This window comes from Aspergillus affinis, assembly GCF_023601865.1.
Source record: "Aspergillus affinis strain CMG 70 chromosome Unknown NODE_33_length_288726_cov_88_254756, whole genome shotgun sequence".
Taxonomy (NCBI): domain Eukaryota; kingdom Fungi; phylum Ascomycota; class Eurotiomycetes; order Eurotiales; family Aspergillaceae; genus Aspergillus; species Aspergillus affinis.
The window spans coordinates 213,344-227,578 of NW_026515814.1; the positions used below are offsets into that span (position 1 = coordinate 213,344).

A 14,235-nucleotide genomic window follows, 5' to 3' on the forward strand; every position below is an offset into this window, starting at 1 on the left:
GTCATTCACCGATCATTCGTCAAGATCGACAATTGCAGTCTAGCGAGTGGAGTCCGGCGGGTGGAAATAAGACGGAACGAGTCGCACACATGGCGTCGCCTGCTCAGGCCAAAGTCCACAATCCAAAATCCAAAATTCACGGTCGGCAGTGGGTCCTATCGACCTTCCTCTTCCGTCCACGTTGTTGTTCGATCTTGTCGAGGTTCTGGAAAGGCGTGGAAGCTCGGAAGTGGGGGTTTCGTGGTCTTTTCCTGCTTCTGGATGTTCAGGTGTTGTGCGAAGTTGATGTATCACCTGCGATTTTTTTTGTTGGCCTGGAGTCGCTTGGATATTATTTCCGCGTTGAGACTCGAGTCTGATTGATTGACTGCATTCTACAGTCTTCACGTAGTCATGTACGGAGTACTCAGCACTGACCGACGCTGGGAGTTAAAGTAGGGCAAACCCCTGCACGGGACGAGTCTCGATAGCCGTTGAATCCCTGGACGCATAAGCACTAGCGATGTCTTTGTTAAACCTGCTTGAGGCCACGATCAAAACATGTTGAGCGTATAAATATAATCACTGCGAGTTATATCCCGCCGTCCATCTTATGACACTATCGTACAACTATAGTAGACCCCAGTATAGCGCCCATATCCCGCCACGCACCTACGGAAGCCCTGGTTTCCGTAGCCTTACCCGTCGCCATTTACACCGGAGTGATTATGATTATTGATATTATTGAATATTCTCTGTCCGTTCCTCACTCCGTGCAGGTAAAACGCCCGGTCGCAAGTCGCTCGTCGTCGCGCCGAGCTACATCCGAACAAGGAGGGAAAGCCAGACCCGCAGCGAAGGCTCGAACAGGACGAGCCCATTTCTAGCAGGCTTAGCCCGGGCTGCCCAGTCCACTGCCGTCCGTCATAGCCGACGCGGCCGATCCTGGTGGACTTCTTAAATTCCTGAGATTTGATAATTGATATACTACTCCGCTGTCCGTACCGGAGTAGTCGTGCAGGTACCTTTGACCGCTGCAACGTGCCCGAGACACTCCGCGCGGCAGACCAATTTGATTGGCACCCTGGCGCTGTACCTTTGGACGCAAAAAAAAAGGTCCGTGCAGTCGACAAACGGGCCAGTTCGGTTCACCTGATCAGATTCCTTTGCTGTCCGTTGCCTGTTCCGGGAAGTTCCTCAAATCCATGGCGGATCCTGGACGGATTGACGTTGACAGTGAACTAAATTAATTGGTTTACTACATTGGCATGCAACAAGTGAATGGAAGTACACTGTAATTGCTCTGCTCCTGGCAAGTGTAAACAAGGCTACAGGCGAGGGAGACCCTCGGCGGTCGTCCACCACGTTCATATGATAGGCACATCATCCACCGCAAATCTCTTGGGAAATCAGACTAAACCACAAAAATCCCTGAAGAAAGTCGCAACAGTACTAGTAGGCACGAAAAAATCAACCCCTCCCCCCACTGCCACATGGACAGGAAGGATGCATCGGCACGGATCCTCCGCTTTTTTTTCTCTTACTATAATAGTAGGAAGTACGTAAAATGTTTTTTTGCGGCGCTATGATCTCAGGGGTCTCGTCCCGTCTCTTTTCTTGTTCTCGCTCAGATCCTTGCCGGGCCGTGACGTGGGCAGCATCTTGAATTGAGTTGTTGACAGCGGGTAGTGGAGGATCCTCCCCGAGGGCCATAGCCGTACACGGTGCACCGGACGGAGTATGGATGAACATGGCTCTATCCGTGGTGGTCCATACCAGACACGAAGTTCCGAACAAAGCACCCCCAAGGTCAATCCGAGGAAACGATACAAAAGACGAGGAATAAAAAAGCCCACAGAATCAGGACGGAAGGATCGGCCAATCCACAGCACTGCTAGAGCAAAGACTAACGCCACCGGTGCCTGTCGAGCCCCCAACCAGGAGCGATCAACGCCCGCGGCATCCGCAGCTGCGTCCGCCTAAACGAGGCATTCGATAGAAAGCCGGCACTAGCAGGCCGGTAGTGGGCCTGTTCGCTGCTTCTCTCGTTATTTGTTCATCGGAATTCCTCATCTTCTGAGAAAACGGTCAGCCCGCAGTTGCGCCTTTCTTGGTTTCGTTGCTTTGCTCTTGCGCTGCAGTTCTGCAGGATTTTTTTCTCCTCCTGTTGCTTTGACCTTTTTCCTTTTGGCTCAAGCTGAGTTAATTAATATAATTCCATCCCCCTGCCGTTTGCCCGTCCAGGTTCTTTTTTGTCTCTGCTTTCCCTCCTTTTCGCCTCTCTCCCTCCCCCCCCCCCCCCCTTTTTTGGATTTTAATATCCAATTCCTAGTGATACCATCGTGCATTCCCACTATTGATCGGAACTAACCATTTGGTTGTTGTTCCGGGGTCCCCCATTCTCCAATTGACTTTTTAATTATTTTGACTTTGGCCTCCCCTTTCCCTTTCATTTCTCCCCGCCTCTGCTTTTCCCCGGATTTCGCATTCGACAAGGATCACATCATCAATTCATCACCATGACCGCCGACGAGCACGAAAAACCGCAACCACCACAGCAACCACACCACGAAGAAGACGAACCGCAAGAAGAGGAAGAAGAAGAACACAGATCGGTCGAGGTCACGCGCCAGCCATCCCAGGAACAACATGGTCCCGCTTATATCGAACCTGAAGTTAGTCTTTCTTTCTTCCCCACTAAATACCCCCGTCAATGTCCAAAATGGGTTATTTTGTTTATGCGTTCAAACTGTAGGACCTGACCGATGGCGATTCCGTCTATGCCGGCTCGTAAGTCTATTTTTCACCTCGTTTCCTGTCTTCAGAAATCCTGGGAATGAGCAAAATGGACGAACTAATACTGGCGACAGTCTCGGCGATGCCAGCTACACGACAAGTATCACGTCCAGCGCGATGAATTACCAGTAAGTCAATTTTAACCGAACTCCCAATTCAATACTGACCGGTAGACAGATATGAGGTATCTACTATTACCTTTCCGTTTTCCTGTCATACTCTGCCACGCTCCACGATGTGATACATCTGATCTCATCCGATCTGCTCCGATCTGATCGCATGTCACATGAGCGCTTGCAGAGGACAAGTCACGCCCAGGTCACGGGAATGCTAAGACCCTACTTTCTCGCAGAACGGACGCCGATACCATTCCTATCATGAGGGAGTGTACCTTTTGGTATGTTTTCGGTGTTTGTCTAGGTTTCAAGTGGAGTTGTGGTTAACATGATTTATTGTCCAGCCGAATGATGAACAAGAGCAGGATCGGTTGGATTTGGTACGTCGTTCGTGCATCCATGAAGATCCGTGTGGATACTAATATGATCCAGAGCCATCATATCTATCGCATGCTACTGAAAGGAGAGCTAGGTCGTGCGCCCATCAAAAACCCCAGACGTGTGTTGGACATAGGCACCGGCACGGGGATATGGGCGATCGACTTTGCCGAGTAAGTCACAACCCTTCCCACCCTTAGGGATAGCCATATTGACAGACGCAGTGAACACCCCGACTCGGAAGTAATTGGTACATCACCTCGGCTTTACTCGTGCCATCATTCTATGACAAGTTATTGACCACCCGCAGGAAATGACCTAAGTCCCATCCAACCATCCTGGATCCCGCCCAACTGTCGCTTTGAAGTCGACGACTTCGAACAGGACTGGTCCTACAGCCAGCACTTCGACTACATCCACGGTCGCGAACTGGAAGGCTGCATCGGCGACCACGACCGGCTGTTCCGACAGGCGTTTGAGAGCCTGCGCCCGAACGGATACTTCGAGATCGCCTCGTTGGAAGTCAACACATATTCGGACGACGACACGCACCTGAAGGCGCCGTGTCTGCTCGAGGGCGTAAAGAACATGCACGCAGCATCGAAGCTGTACGGGAAGGATATGACGACGGTGGTGCACTGGAAGGAAATGATGGAGAAGGCGGGGTTTATCAACGTCCACGAGGATGTGTATAAGGTACTTCCTCCTCTTTCTCGGTTTCCCTACGCCAATAGACCGCAACCTAACATCGTATAGGTCCCTCAAAGCCCTTGGCCCAAAAACCCCAAGCTCAAGGAAATCGGCCGGTACCATCAAGTCAACATGTTCGAGGCGCTGGGCCCGTACTGCTACGCGCTGTTCACGCGAGTGCTAGGCTGGCAGCGACCGGAGATCGAGGCGCTGGTAGCCGGCATGCGAAACGAACTGCGCGACCTGTCAAACCATCTGTACTCCAACGTGCACATTGTGTATGGACAGCGACCGGCGGAGACGCCCTGACAGTTCGTCTGACAGCCGTCACCAACCAACCACACACGCCAACGACACCTTTTAATGAAATGAATTCCATCTATTGATCCTTTAATGAATGGACCTATATCCCGGGTATCTTTTTTTGTGCCGTTTTGCCTTTGATTTAGCCTTGCATGTGTCTGCCGATGTTGTTAATCATGGGCATCTTCGTTGTATTTATTCTTATTAAATTGACAGAAACAATAGGATTCATATACAAACCTTAAATCACCCGACCCTTCACCTCAAAAGCTATACACACCATCCATCCAGCCAGAGATAGATTCATCTCCCAACCACCCTCACCCCAGCCTTATAAACCCCCCACCCCAACCACCCCAACGCCACCACGGAGACCACCTTCACCGCACACTCCTTCAAATCAAACACCATCCACCCCTGCACCCTCAGCCTGAGTTCCCGTTTCGTATTCCCCCGCGGAATCTCCACGTCAGGAACCGGCTGCTCCAAGAACGCACACAGCGGATCCCAGCCCTCGCGCACATGATAATGCAGCAATCGCTCAGGCGGCACCAGCGCCTCGATCTTCTTATAATGTTCCTCGTAGATGCGCGGACCGTCTTCTTTTAACCGGTCGCGGAGGATCTCGCGCCCGGAGCGGCTGATCACAGGCAAGACCCAGCGGAAGCGACTTCGACAGAGGGCGTCGATGGCTGAGAGAAGCGGAAGGAAGATGTACAGAGCAGGGTGACGTTCGCAGACAGTTGTGATCTCAAGAATAGATCTGAGAATCCGTTACTCGCTTCATCCTACCACCAAATGCCCCAGCCATATTACCATCAAGAGAGGACAAACAAGCAAACAACCAAGGCAAGGTAAAGGACGAAAAGAAAAACTCACTCATACCACTCCACGGGATCCCTCACCGTCAAAATGACCTTCGCCTCGGGATACGCCTGAATCAACTCCTCGGCGAAGCAAAGCGCCGGAACATCACAAACGGCTTGGCAATGACCCAACAACTTATCCCAGTCTTCTCGTTGAAACGGCTTTCCGATGCCGTCGTATTTCGCCCGCAACGCCCGCATCCACATCTCCCCGTCGCGCGGGTTACTGAGCATTAGCTGATATCCGTGGTATGCTTCATGATAGCCTAGGGTGCGGAGGGCTTCGGTTAATGCTGTAGAAGTTGATGATGCATCAGTGCCAATTCATGATTTGAAGGATGTTGAGTGCCAAGAGAGCTGGTATGCAAAGAAGGAAGAACGTACAGTCAGTTCCGGTCCGAAAGAGGCCGAATGACAAGACGCGCATGGGCACGACGCGAGTGCATTTTTCGCGATCGATATCCGTGACATGAAAGGTCCGGGGACCGACTTGGATGGACATTCTTTCAATCGATCAAATCCGATCCAATCCAGTCTTAGTTGTCGATCACCTAATCAACTCGGTAATATACCTAGGTACAAAAATATACCCGGAACGAAATGAAGAGCGACAAACGCCCTCTATAAGCGACATATACCACCCACACAATAAACAAATGCACTCCAAATGCCAATAAGGCTGGAACGTAAGGGCGATCAATGAGCGCTGGATTTCCATTGTTCTAGTCGCTCGTTTATATGAATAAAGGCTTCCATCGGTCATCCCTTGCGGTCCTGTTCATCCCTTTCCATTGACTTGCCGGATCGGGTCGTTGTGTGCTGCAAACGATGCAATCTATTTTTGGGCTCTGTTTTCGACGAGTCGACCGACGAATATTTGCGAGATATGTTACTGGTTGGCTGATGGTTTAAGCCTGGAGTTTACGTCTATAGTAGGGGTGGGTGTTTCGTGTCTGGATGCGACTTAGTATCACGGAAACATATAGTCTCTCGCTGATAGAATAATCTTCATATCTGTGACCTTTGCTTTCTTGGATTCTACCTACGCCATTTTGCCTGGATTGTCACATTAACTTTCATTCCTGCGATATATTAATTCCTGGCCAGTATGCAATACTGCACACAATCAACGATCTAGAGACTTTTTAAGTGCCATACAACAACCACAAGAAAAGCAACGCTCAATAACCACCAGCACGCCTAGCTCAAACGCCGAGACAAAAACAACCAAACAAGACCACAAATCTACCGTACCTGTACTAATTGACATCGATAGACTCCAACATCCTCGTCATCAACATTCTCGGCCCCTCCGCCCGAAACAGAATCCATCCTCTCGAATCCAACCACCACGCCTGCCCGCGATACCGATACCAAGCGGTGACGGCCTCCCTACTATTCTCCTCCACAAACGCCAACTCCTTCCCCCTCACACCAGACCGGTAAATATAATGCGCGACCTCGTCTTCCAAATCCATCAAACAGTATCTCTCCGCCTCAAGCCCTTCACTCAGCCCATCAAAGCGATGATACTCCGTAATCAAGTCATCGAACAAGGCGATCCGATTCGGCAACGGCCTTGGCGTCACGCGAAGCGCCAGATCCACGAACTGGATGATCTGCGGCGGACGAAGCAGATACATGCGCTCGACCAGATACGTGGGATCGTCGGGGTTCCACGCATCCGGGGACTCGCTATCGAAGACCTTCCTAGGCAGAAACTCCCAGATAAAGTCCGTGACTTCGAGAATGTCCAATTTATCAGACAGCCGGCGGTGCGGGTTATATCGCCATTTCATGGACGCGAGATTATTAAATGCGTTTCGCTCCAGGTCGTCCGGGTAGACGAAGACACGGGAGAGGTAGAAATGCTCGAGGGCGCACCAGTGCGATATCAAGGCTTTGTAGAAACGACGGTACCCACGACGGCGCTGATCGTGTGAGATGCGAATAATCTTGCGCTGAGATCCTGCCGTCGTCGATGGCGACCTCGGTAACGGATCTGTATCGCCGAGACAACCCTCCTTGACGAGCGAGTCCTGATCCCAGAAAGTTTTCCATCCTGTGGTGTACATCCGGTGGATGGCTTTGTCGCAGTACAACGTAAACAACGTGCGGAGGGCGTGCCAGCGACAGACGATCGCGAAAATGTTCTCGGCATCGAGTTCGAAGTCGAAGCCGTTGAGGAAGTCTTTGCGGAGGAGGTAGGCGTCGGCGGGGATGCGGCCCCAGTGGAAGGTGTCGCGGAGGATTTGGATGCCGGAGAGACGGGCGTCTTGTTCGTGGTGGGAGGCGTTTCTCTGGACGGGATTAGTTTGGAGGTGATCGAATGTGTGAAAACAGCAAGAGAAAGCAAGAGAGAGAGGAAGAGTAAACATACGATAATACAGCGAAAGATCCAAGCTCGAGTGTAGTATTCGTCAAACACGGTGTAAACCGCCCTGCAGGTCCGGGCCAGGTGGATGGCATCGTCTATGTCATGGAGGTAGGTAAATAGTGGGAGGATGCCGGCGAGATCGTATCGTTCGTTAAGAGGTGGCATGGTGAAGGCTGGAAGGTGATGCAGTAGGGACTAGATCGGATATGAATGCGAAGGGTAAGGTGCATGATAAGCATGGTCCTAGCAACAGACATGGTATGGAAGCTTTTGTGAATGTGAGCGTCGACTGTCTGGGTGGACTTCGCCAGTCTGAGAAGTGAGGTGAAGCAAGTGCGATTCATGATTCCTTCCGGCGAGTGAGAGGAAAATTCCGCGGTAGATGACTACATTTCTACATCATCTTGTAGGTAGCTATCAGGCGGCCATCTTCACGAACAATGGGACGTGCAGCCAACGTTTCCGTGAATCTGTGGATTTGGACTGCCTATTATGGATCTAGATAAGGGTTCACTGGAAGTAATAATGACATACAGTAACACAACAAGCTCGAGTAGCTAACTATAGGTGATATAGGGAGGAATGAACAAACATTCAAGAATTGAAAGTCAAATTGAGATGCTTGATATAGAATTTTCATAATGGTGTACAGCCTACATTGATATGAGAAATAATTTTCCGCATTCGGACAGTCAATGCACTCTGCTCCATCTAACTATGCATATTCAAAAATTTCCAAAGTCAAGCATCGAACTACAGAAACGCCCCTACCTGGGAATTCTTATCACTTACCTAAATAGTAACTTCATCCCTCCAACCGTCTTGGCGCCCAGATGAACCATGCACAACTTGTCCAAAATCCAAAGTCTGGAGTGAGTCAGACACCTCGTATTCACCCAATCTTGCTACAGCTCCTCCCATTAATCAAGGCTATCGCGACCGAGACCCTTCTTTACCCTCTTCTGCCCTCCAGTCGAATGCTCCATGGTAGGCGCGCCACGCAATAGAGGCTGCCATGCATGAGTTTACCGACGCGTCAAGGTAAATGGTCCCCTATTCTCCCTTTTCCGCCTTCTTTTGAAAGCAGACTTGGGTGGCTGCTAAGCGAAGAGTTCTACGCGACAGTGCAATCAAACCCGCCCAGCATGCACTCGCTGTCGACGCTGGGGGGTGGAATATCCTGGCTACACACGGCAGTTGAAATTCTACAACGAAACCCCTAACACGGTCGCATTTCAACATGCCCGACCCTCGTCGGCATCGCATACCTCGAACGCCATCTCCAGACGCCCCCACAAGACTAGCATGGACGAAGCCTTGGCGCCCAACCTGACGGCCGCAGCCCTGAGTCTCCAAGGCAAAGACGTCTTCACACGGGTCGTGAAGGCCACCTTCCCAGGCACGTACGCCACGTTCGGCCCACGATGTGAGCCCAGCTGGACCGACTTCATTTGGAGTCATCCCGCTGCGCGCTCTCCGGCCGTGATCTGGTGCCAGCGCTGCATCAACACGTGGTTCCTGGTGCGACGACAGAACGACCCGACCATGCTAGCCACCAGCTGAGACCTCTATAACCGCAAGTTACAAGATCTGGGGCGTCTCCTGGGGAATCCGGCGATGGTTGCCTCCGACACGGTGCTCACGACGGCTGTGATGCTGGGGGTATATGAGATGTTCGACGGACTGGGCCCGACTCCTAAGGGGAAAGGAAGTCGGTTGGGAGCGATCGTAGAACGGGCATTTAACGAGACGGTGCTGTGTCCGGGATATTTCCAACGCACGTCATAACTCATTGCGATCGCGCGACGAGAGCGACGGCGGGACAGGGGACGGGACGATCCTTCGTCCCGACACGCGTTGGTCTTGGAGCTGCGTCACAGCGTCGATCGGCTGCGAGATCTGCAGCGACAGCTAGGCACGCTGCCGGCTGATCAGGACCAGGAAGAGCCCATGCGACGAGGCATGGATACTATTATTAGAGGGCCGATTCCTTTAGACTTTGTGCACCGCATTGTGAGATCATCCCTATAGGGCATTGAGTTGGCGATTGCGCTTCGGGAGCAGTTGGCGGCGCGTTGTAGGATCGGCGGCCGACTTTGCCGTTCCTTCGTGGACTCTGCCGGCCGTCCGCAGCATCCAGGAGCTGGAATACGACCGTCACGGCCAAGAAGGCCAAGAAGAGGCCACACAATCACCTCAGAGGACTGGATCGATCAACTGGCCATGTCGATGGGGGGACGCTTGCAATCAAGACGTGAGATGGCATGACGACAGGACGTGACATAAGACGGCAGATCGGCGGGACGGGAGGGACCTCGGTAGGGCAGGGATTGACGTGACGGATGGAGAAGGTGAATCTGAGAATCTGGAGTCCTTTGAAGGACAGAACCATCTGAAGGCCGAGATGGTCGAATTAGTCAGGGGATTCACGTGCCAGGGACACTCCGTAAGCAAACCCAGAACGGCGACCAGCCTCATTCTCATTCTTGGGTGCTGCGACGGATATTAATAGATCCGTTGCGGCCCAGACTTGGAGGGTTGTGTATTACTCATAATAATAATCATATGCCCTGAAAGGTCCGGCCGCATCCAGAAGGTCTGGGCCAGGAACCTGCAGGAACGGACAGGAACGTAACCAATCCAAATCACGGCAGCCTAAAGTTTCAGAACGCCATGCAGTCGCCACGGAACTCCGCCCCCCTCGAGGTGCTCCAGGGCTTGCGCGGCCCTTCCCTCGCATTGGAGAGTCCCCCGTGGCTAAGCCTTGGAATCGCTGCATTAGTCGAAGCTTGGCGGGAGGGTGGCCAGTGAGAGCATCACCAGTGGACCGCTATCGTCACGCCGGACGGTCCGGCCGCGTCAGAAATGGTGAGCGCACGAGTCCCGATCGCCATTGGTCTGGCTGCTTCTTTTTTTATCCGGAGTGTCGGACGGTGGCTGCTGATGGCTTCCAATCGATTTACATATAGCCCCCGGGAGCTGGTCGGATTCAGGTGCAGCGAGTGCTTTCTGCTGACTGCTGACTGCTTACGTTTCTGCTTATATACCCCTGGTCGACCACGGACTTCTCTCTCGTCCCCACATTTTTTTCTAGATCAAGTACCTCCTACAGAGTACAGATACAGTCCACAGGATACATCCTGCACCCTGCAGACTACCTACAGTGCACTACTTCATAGACTCCTGTCACATACACTCCCTCCCAATCTCCCTGCACAATGCCTTCCTCTCGCGCTTCCAGCGACCGCACCGGTTCCATCGGGTCTCACGAGGCCTACAAGAAGTCCTCGCTCTCCAGCAAGGCCGACCCCAACCAGGCCCTGAACGAAGCCCAGCCAAGTAGGTCCTTTTCCTCCCATTTTATGGACTGGGTCTAATCAACACAGTGGCCAATGTCGGAGCCTCCGACTTGTTCTCCCTGCGCTCAATGCAGCACCGCGACGCCGAGGGCAAAATCATCAGTAAGTTGGACTGCGCGCACCTTCATGATCCCCAGCTAACGGACCCAGCTGAGCCCGACCTCACGAATCCCACGCGTCCCCGATTCGAGCGCCCGCTAGACACCATCAAGAACTTCGAGGCGGCCATCGACCGACGACGAAAGGAGAACGCGATGGCGTAATGCGTTTACCGACCGGGAAAAGGGCGTGATGGGTATGGTTTACTGTGATATTAGCAATGTTTATCAGCGATGTAAATTTGCGGATTCTTTTGTCAATCTCAATCTCGATGTCAATCTCGATGTCAATTTCAATGTCAAGATATTCTGCTTGGATGGACCACGACGACATCATGCATATGCCGTAGCCTAGACCGATGGTAAAGCCTGACAGGTTGGTCCGATCGATTCGGCTCCCAGTCCATGGGGGAAAGCTTGGTATATAACTTTCTTGCGCCAGGAGCACTAAGCATGAGCCGAGTGGATGCTGATTTGGAGAGTAAGTTTAGATTCAACGTCAGCCATTCTTTCGTCCAACCGGTTCTGCACAACCCACGATAATGGAGCCGAGCGAAATGAGTGTCCCCACCGGGCTATATCCGAGGGGATAAAGATTCTTGCTCGGAGATAAGGCATCCACAGGCATCCACTCGCTATCCACGGCTAGTTTTCTTCGACTTCCCAAGTGCCTCGACTAAACCACACTGGACTTGATAGTATTCGTCCCACAATCTCCCAGACAACCCACACAACCACGTCCGCTATCTGCCACACCGACGGATACCGGCTTGTTCGTCTCCCTTTACTAGTGCGTTCTCGTATCGGTCTAAGTCTACGTAGTCTGGCAACCACCGTCTATGCCTTCTGGCTAGTGACGCGTTCCACGGTGCGGCGGGGCTTCAGGCAGACATTTCAACTCTCGGAGAAAGCATAATGAGACGGTGGCTGTTGGTACCGAATCACGGTGGAATCATGGTGGCATGGCTCCTGAGGAGGTCATTTCGTAGCGGTTATATGGCCTGTTCCCCGTTGTTGAATGCAAGTCCATTGGACCTTCCGTTTCCCAATCGTTCTTTGTTCCATTCCGTATTCTCCCCCAACTCGACGCTCGTTTAGATTTGTTTCCTTCTCTCGACCATTTTCAAGTTTGCTGGGGTGTAAAGAGTCCAGTCGTGTTCGCTATGAAGCTCTCTCTCGCCGTTGGAGCAACCCTTCTGGGCCTTGCTCTGGCGGATATCGATCCCATCGTGATCAAGGTAGAATCGTCGTCTACGTGGACGAAACCTGTCTGACTTGCGTAGGGCTCGAAATTCTTCTACTCCGGCAACAATACCCAATTGTAAGTTCTCTTCACTGGCTACCTCATTCTATACTGACCATCCCAAGCTACATTCGCGGCGTTGCCTACCAGCGTATGTCAACTTCACTTCAGCTTCACCCCCACGTCTAACTCGAGCAGAGGACTACTCCAGCAATGGAACCACCGACAGCAGCAACACCTACAAAGATCCCCTGGCCGATGCTACTGCCTGCGAGCGTGACGTTCCCATCATGCAGGAGCTGAACACCAACACCATCCGAGTCTACGCCATCGACCCGACCGCCGACCACAAGAAGTGCATGCAGTTGCTGGCCGACGCAGGCATCTACGTGATTTCGGACCTGTCGTCCCCCTCGCAGTCCATCGACCGCAACGATCCCCGATGGGAGGTGTCGCTGTACAACCGCTACACCAGCGTGATCGACGAGATGGCTCAGTACAATAACACTCTGGGCTTCTTTGCCGGCAACGAAGTCTCCAACAACGTCAAGACAACCGACGCCAGTGCGTTCGTTAAGGCCGCCGTCCGTGACATGAAGTCGTACATTAAGCGCAAGAACTACCGTTCTCTGGGCGTGGGATACGCGACGAATGACGACTCGAGTATCCGAGTTCACATGGCTAACTACTTTGACTGCGAGAGCGAGGAGGACAGTATTGACTTTTGGGGATACAACATCTATTCCTGGTGTGGTGACTCTACCTACCAGGAGTCCGGCTACAAGGACCGCACCGACGAATTCCGCAACTACTCCGTGCCTGTCTTCTTCGCCGAGTACGGTTGTAACTCCGTCTCGCCTCGCAAGTTCACCGAGGTCAAGGCTTTGTTCGGTGACAAGATGAACGACGTGTGGTCTGGTGGTATCGTCTATATGTATTTCCAAGAGGAGAACGACTACGGTAAGTGCTGTGACCCCGGTGGTCATCAATCATACTCACGAGGAATAGGCCTTGTCTCCGTCGTCGACAGCACCAGCGTCAGTAAGCTGAAGGACTTCACCTATTATTCGAGTGAGATCGCCAGCGCCACTCCTTCCGGCACGAACAAGGCTTCCTACACCCCCACCAACTCGGCGCTGCAGAGCTGCCCCGCCGTCAACACCGCCTGGATGGCCAAGCAGACCCCTCTCCCCCCTACCCCCAACGAGGAGCTGTGTGACTGCATGGCGGCCTCTGCTGGCTGTGTCGTCCAAGACTCTCTCGCCAGCTCCAAATACTCTGACCTGTTCAGCGTGGTCTGCGGGTACACCGACTGCGACGGACTCACTGCCAACGCCACGACGGGCAAGTACGGCGCCTACGGCATGTGCAACTCGAAGCAGCAGCTGAATTTCGCCCTGAACAAGTACTACGGCGAACAGAACTCCGCTGCCTCGGCCTGTAGCTTCGGTGGATCGGCCACGACGACCTCGGCCGCCAGCAAGACCGGCAGCTGCAAGTCCCTCATGAGCCAGGCGGGCACTGCGGGCACCGGAACGGTCACTTCGGAGCCCACCGCTACTGCCGGCTCGGGATCTTCTTCCAAGGCCTCTGCCAGTGCATCTGGATCGACCGGCGCTGCGCCCAACACGGCCGGTACTGCCGTTGCCGTTGGATCTTTCCAGCTTGCTTTGTATGCCGTTATGGCTGTGATGACGGCTGTGATAATGGTTTTGCTGTAGATTCCATCGTCAGAGATTCTGTGCTGAACTTGGAACTCCTCTTTCGAAGGGAGACATATTATTCTGTGAGATTTCTTCTTGGTCCGATGGGCTAAATATCCATTATTAGACAAGGGTTGGAATAGGTCCGAACATGAAGAGATACCAATGCACTTTTTCTATATATATCACTAATTTCACTATTCGATCATCTAGATACTAACTTGGAGATAATGTTAGAATCTAAGGTACTGGAAGCAGTGAAAATGATCAAAACCTTAATGATATTGAAGATGCAATTGATTGATGGAAGAGGCCTCTCTAAGTAAT

General features: G+C 52.4%; 6 protein-coding genes across 6 annotated transcripts; 4 read left to right on the plus strand and 2 right to left on the minus strand.

Moving 5' to 3' along the window:
- Positions 1 to 2,498: 2,498 nt before the first annotated feature.
- Positions 2,499 to 4,268, plus strand: KD926_006425 (class I SAM-dependent methyltransferase; the record flags this gene model as incomplete). The annotated part of the gene is made up of 10 exons (XM_053099408.1): positions 2,499 to 2,654; positions 2,735 to 2,769; positions 2,850 to 2,903; positions 2,953 to 2,959; positions 3,128 to 3,172; positions 3,236 to 3,271; positions 3,324 to 3,442; positions 3,494 to 3,519; positions 3,580 to 3,965; positions 4,026 to 4,268. The coding sequence occupies 10 exons, from the start codon at positions 2,499 to 2,501 to the stop codon at positions 4,266 to 4,268; spliced, it is 1,107 nt and encodes a 368-aa protein (XP_052956860.1).
- Positions 4,269 to 4,565: 297 nt separating this feature from the next.
- On the minus strand, positions 4,566 to 5,630 carry KD926_006426 (sulfotransferase family protein; the record flags this gene model as incomplete). The annotated part of the gene is made up of 3 exons (XM_053099410.1): positions 4,566 to 5,025; positions 5,142 to 5,421; positions 5,513 to 5,630. The coding sequence occupies 3 exons, from the start codon at positions 5,628 to 5,630 to the stop codon at positions 4,566 to 4,568; spliced, it is 858 nt and encodes a 285-aa protein (XP_052956861.1).
- Positions 5,631 to 6,387: 757 nt separating this feature from the next.
- On the minus strand, positions 6,388 to 7,670 carry KD926_006427 (uncharacterized protein; the record flags this gene model as incomplete). Its single annotated transcript, XM_053099411.1, has 2 exons — positions 6,388 to 7,428; positions 7,509 to 7,670. 2 exons carry the CDS (start codon positions 7,668 to 7,670, stop codon positions 6,388 to 6,390), a joined length of 1,203 nt encoding a protein of 400 aa, XP_052956862.1.
- Positions 7,671 to 8,338: 668 nt separating this feature from the next.
- On the plus strand, positions 8,339 to 10,316 carry KD926_006428 (uncharacterized protein; the record flags this gene model as incomplete). The annotated part of the gene is made up of 7 exons (XM_053099412.1): positions 8,339 to 8,492; positions 8,650 to 9,026; positions 9,087 to 9,286; positions 9,332 to 9,518; positions 9,587 to 9,759; positions 9,828 to 9,921; positions 10,083 to 10,316. 7 exons carry the CDS (start codon positions 8,339 to 8,341, stop codon positions 10,314 to 10,316), a joined length of 1,419 nt encoding a protein of 472 aa, XP_052956863.1.
- Positions 10,317 to 10,723: 407 nt separating this feature from the next.
- Positions 10,724 to 11,127, plus strand: KD926_006429 (DUF2406 domain-containing protein; the record flags this gene model as incomplete). Its single annotated transcript, XM_053099413.1, has 3 exons — positions 10,724 to 10,844; positions 10,892 to 10,966; positions 11,015 to 11,127. 3 exons carry the CDS (start codon positions 10,724 to 10,726, stop codon positions 11,125 to 11,127), a joined length of 309 nt encoding a protein of 102 aa, XP_052956864.1.
- A 998-nt stretch (positions 11,128 to 12,125) lies between these two features.
- On the plus strand, positions 12,126 to 13,926 carry KD926_006430 (glycoside hydrolase family 72 protein; the record flags this gene model as incomplete). The annotated part of the gene is made up of 5 exons (XM_053099414.1): positions 12,126 to 12,200; positions 12,246 to 12,283; positions 12,331 to 12,356; positions 12,404 to 13,165; positions 13,214 to 13,926. The coding sequence occupies 5 exons, from the start codon at positions 12,126 to 12,128 to the stop codon at positions 13,924 to 13,926; spliced, it is 1,614 nt and encodes a 537-aa protein (XP_052956865.1).
- Between the last annotated feature and the right edge of the window lie 309 nt (positions 13,927 to 14,235).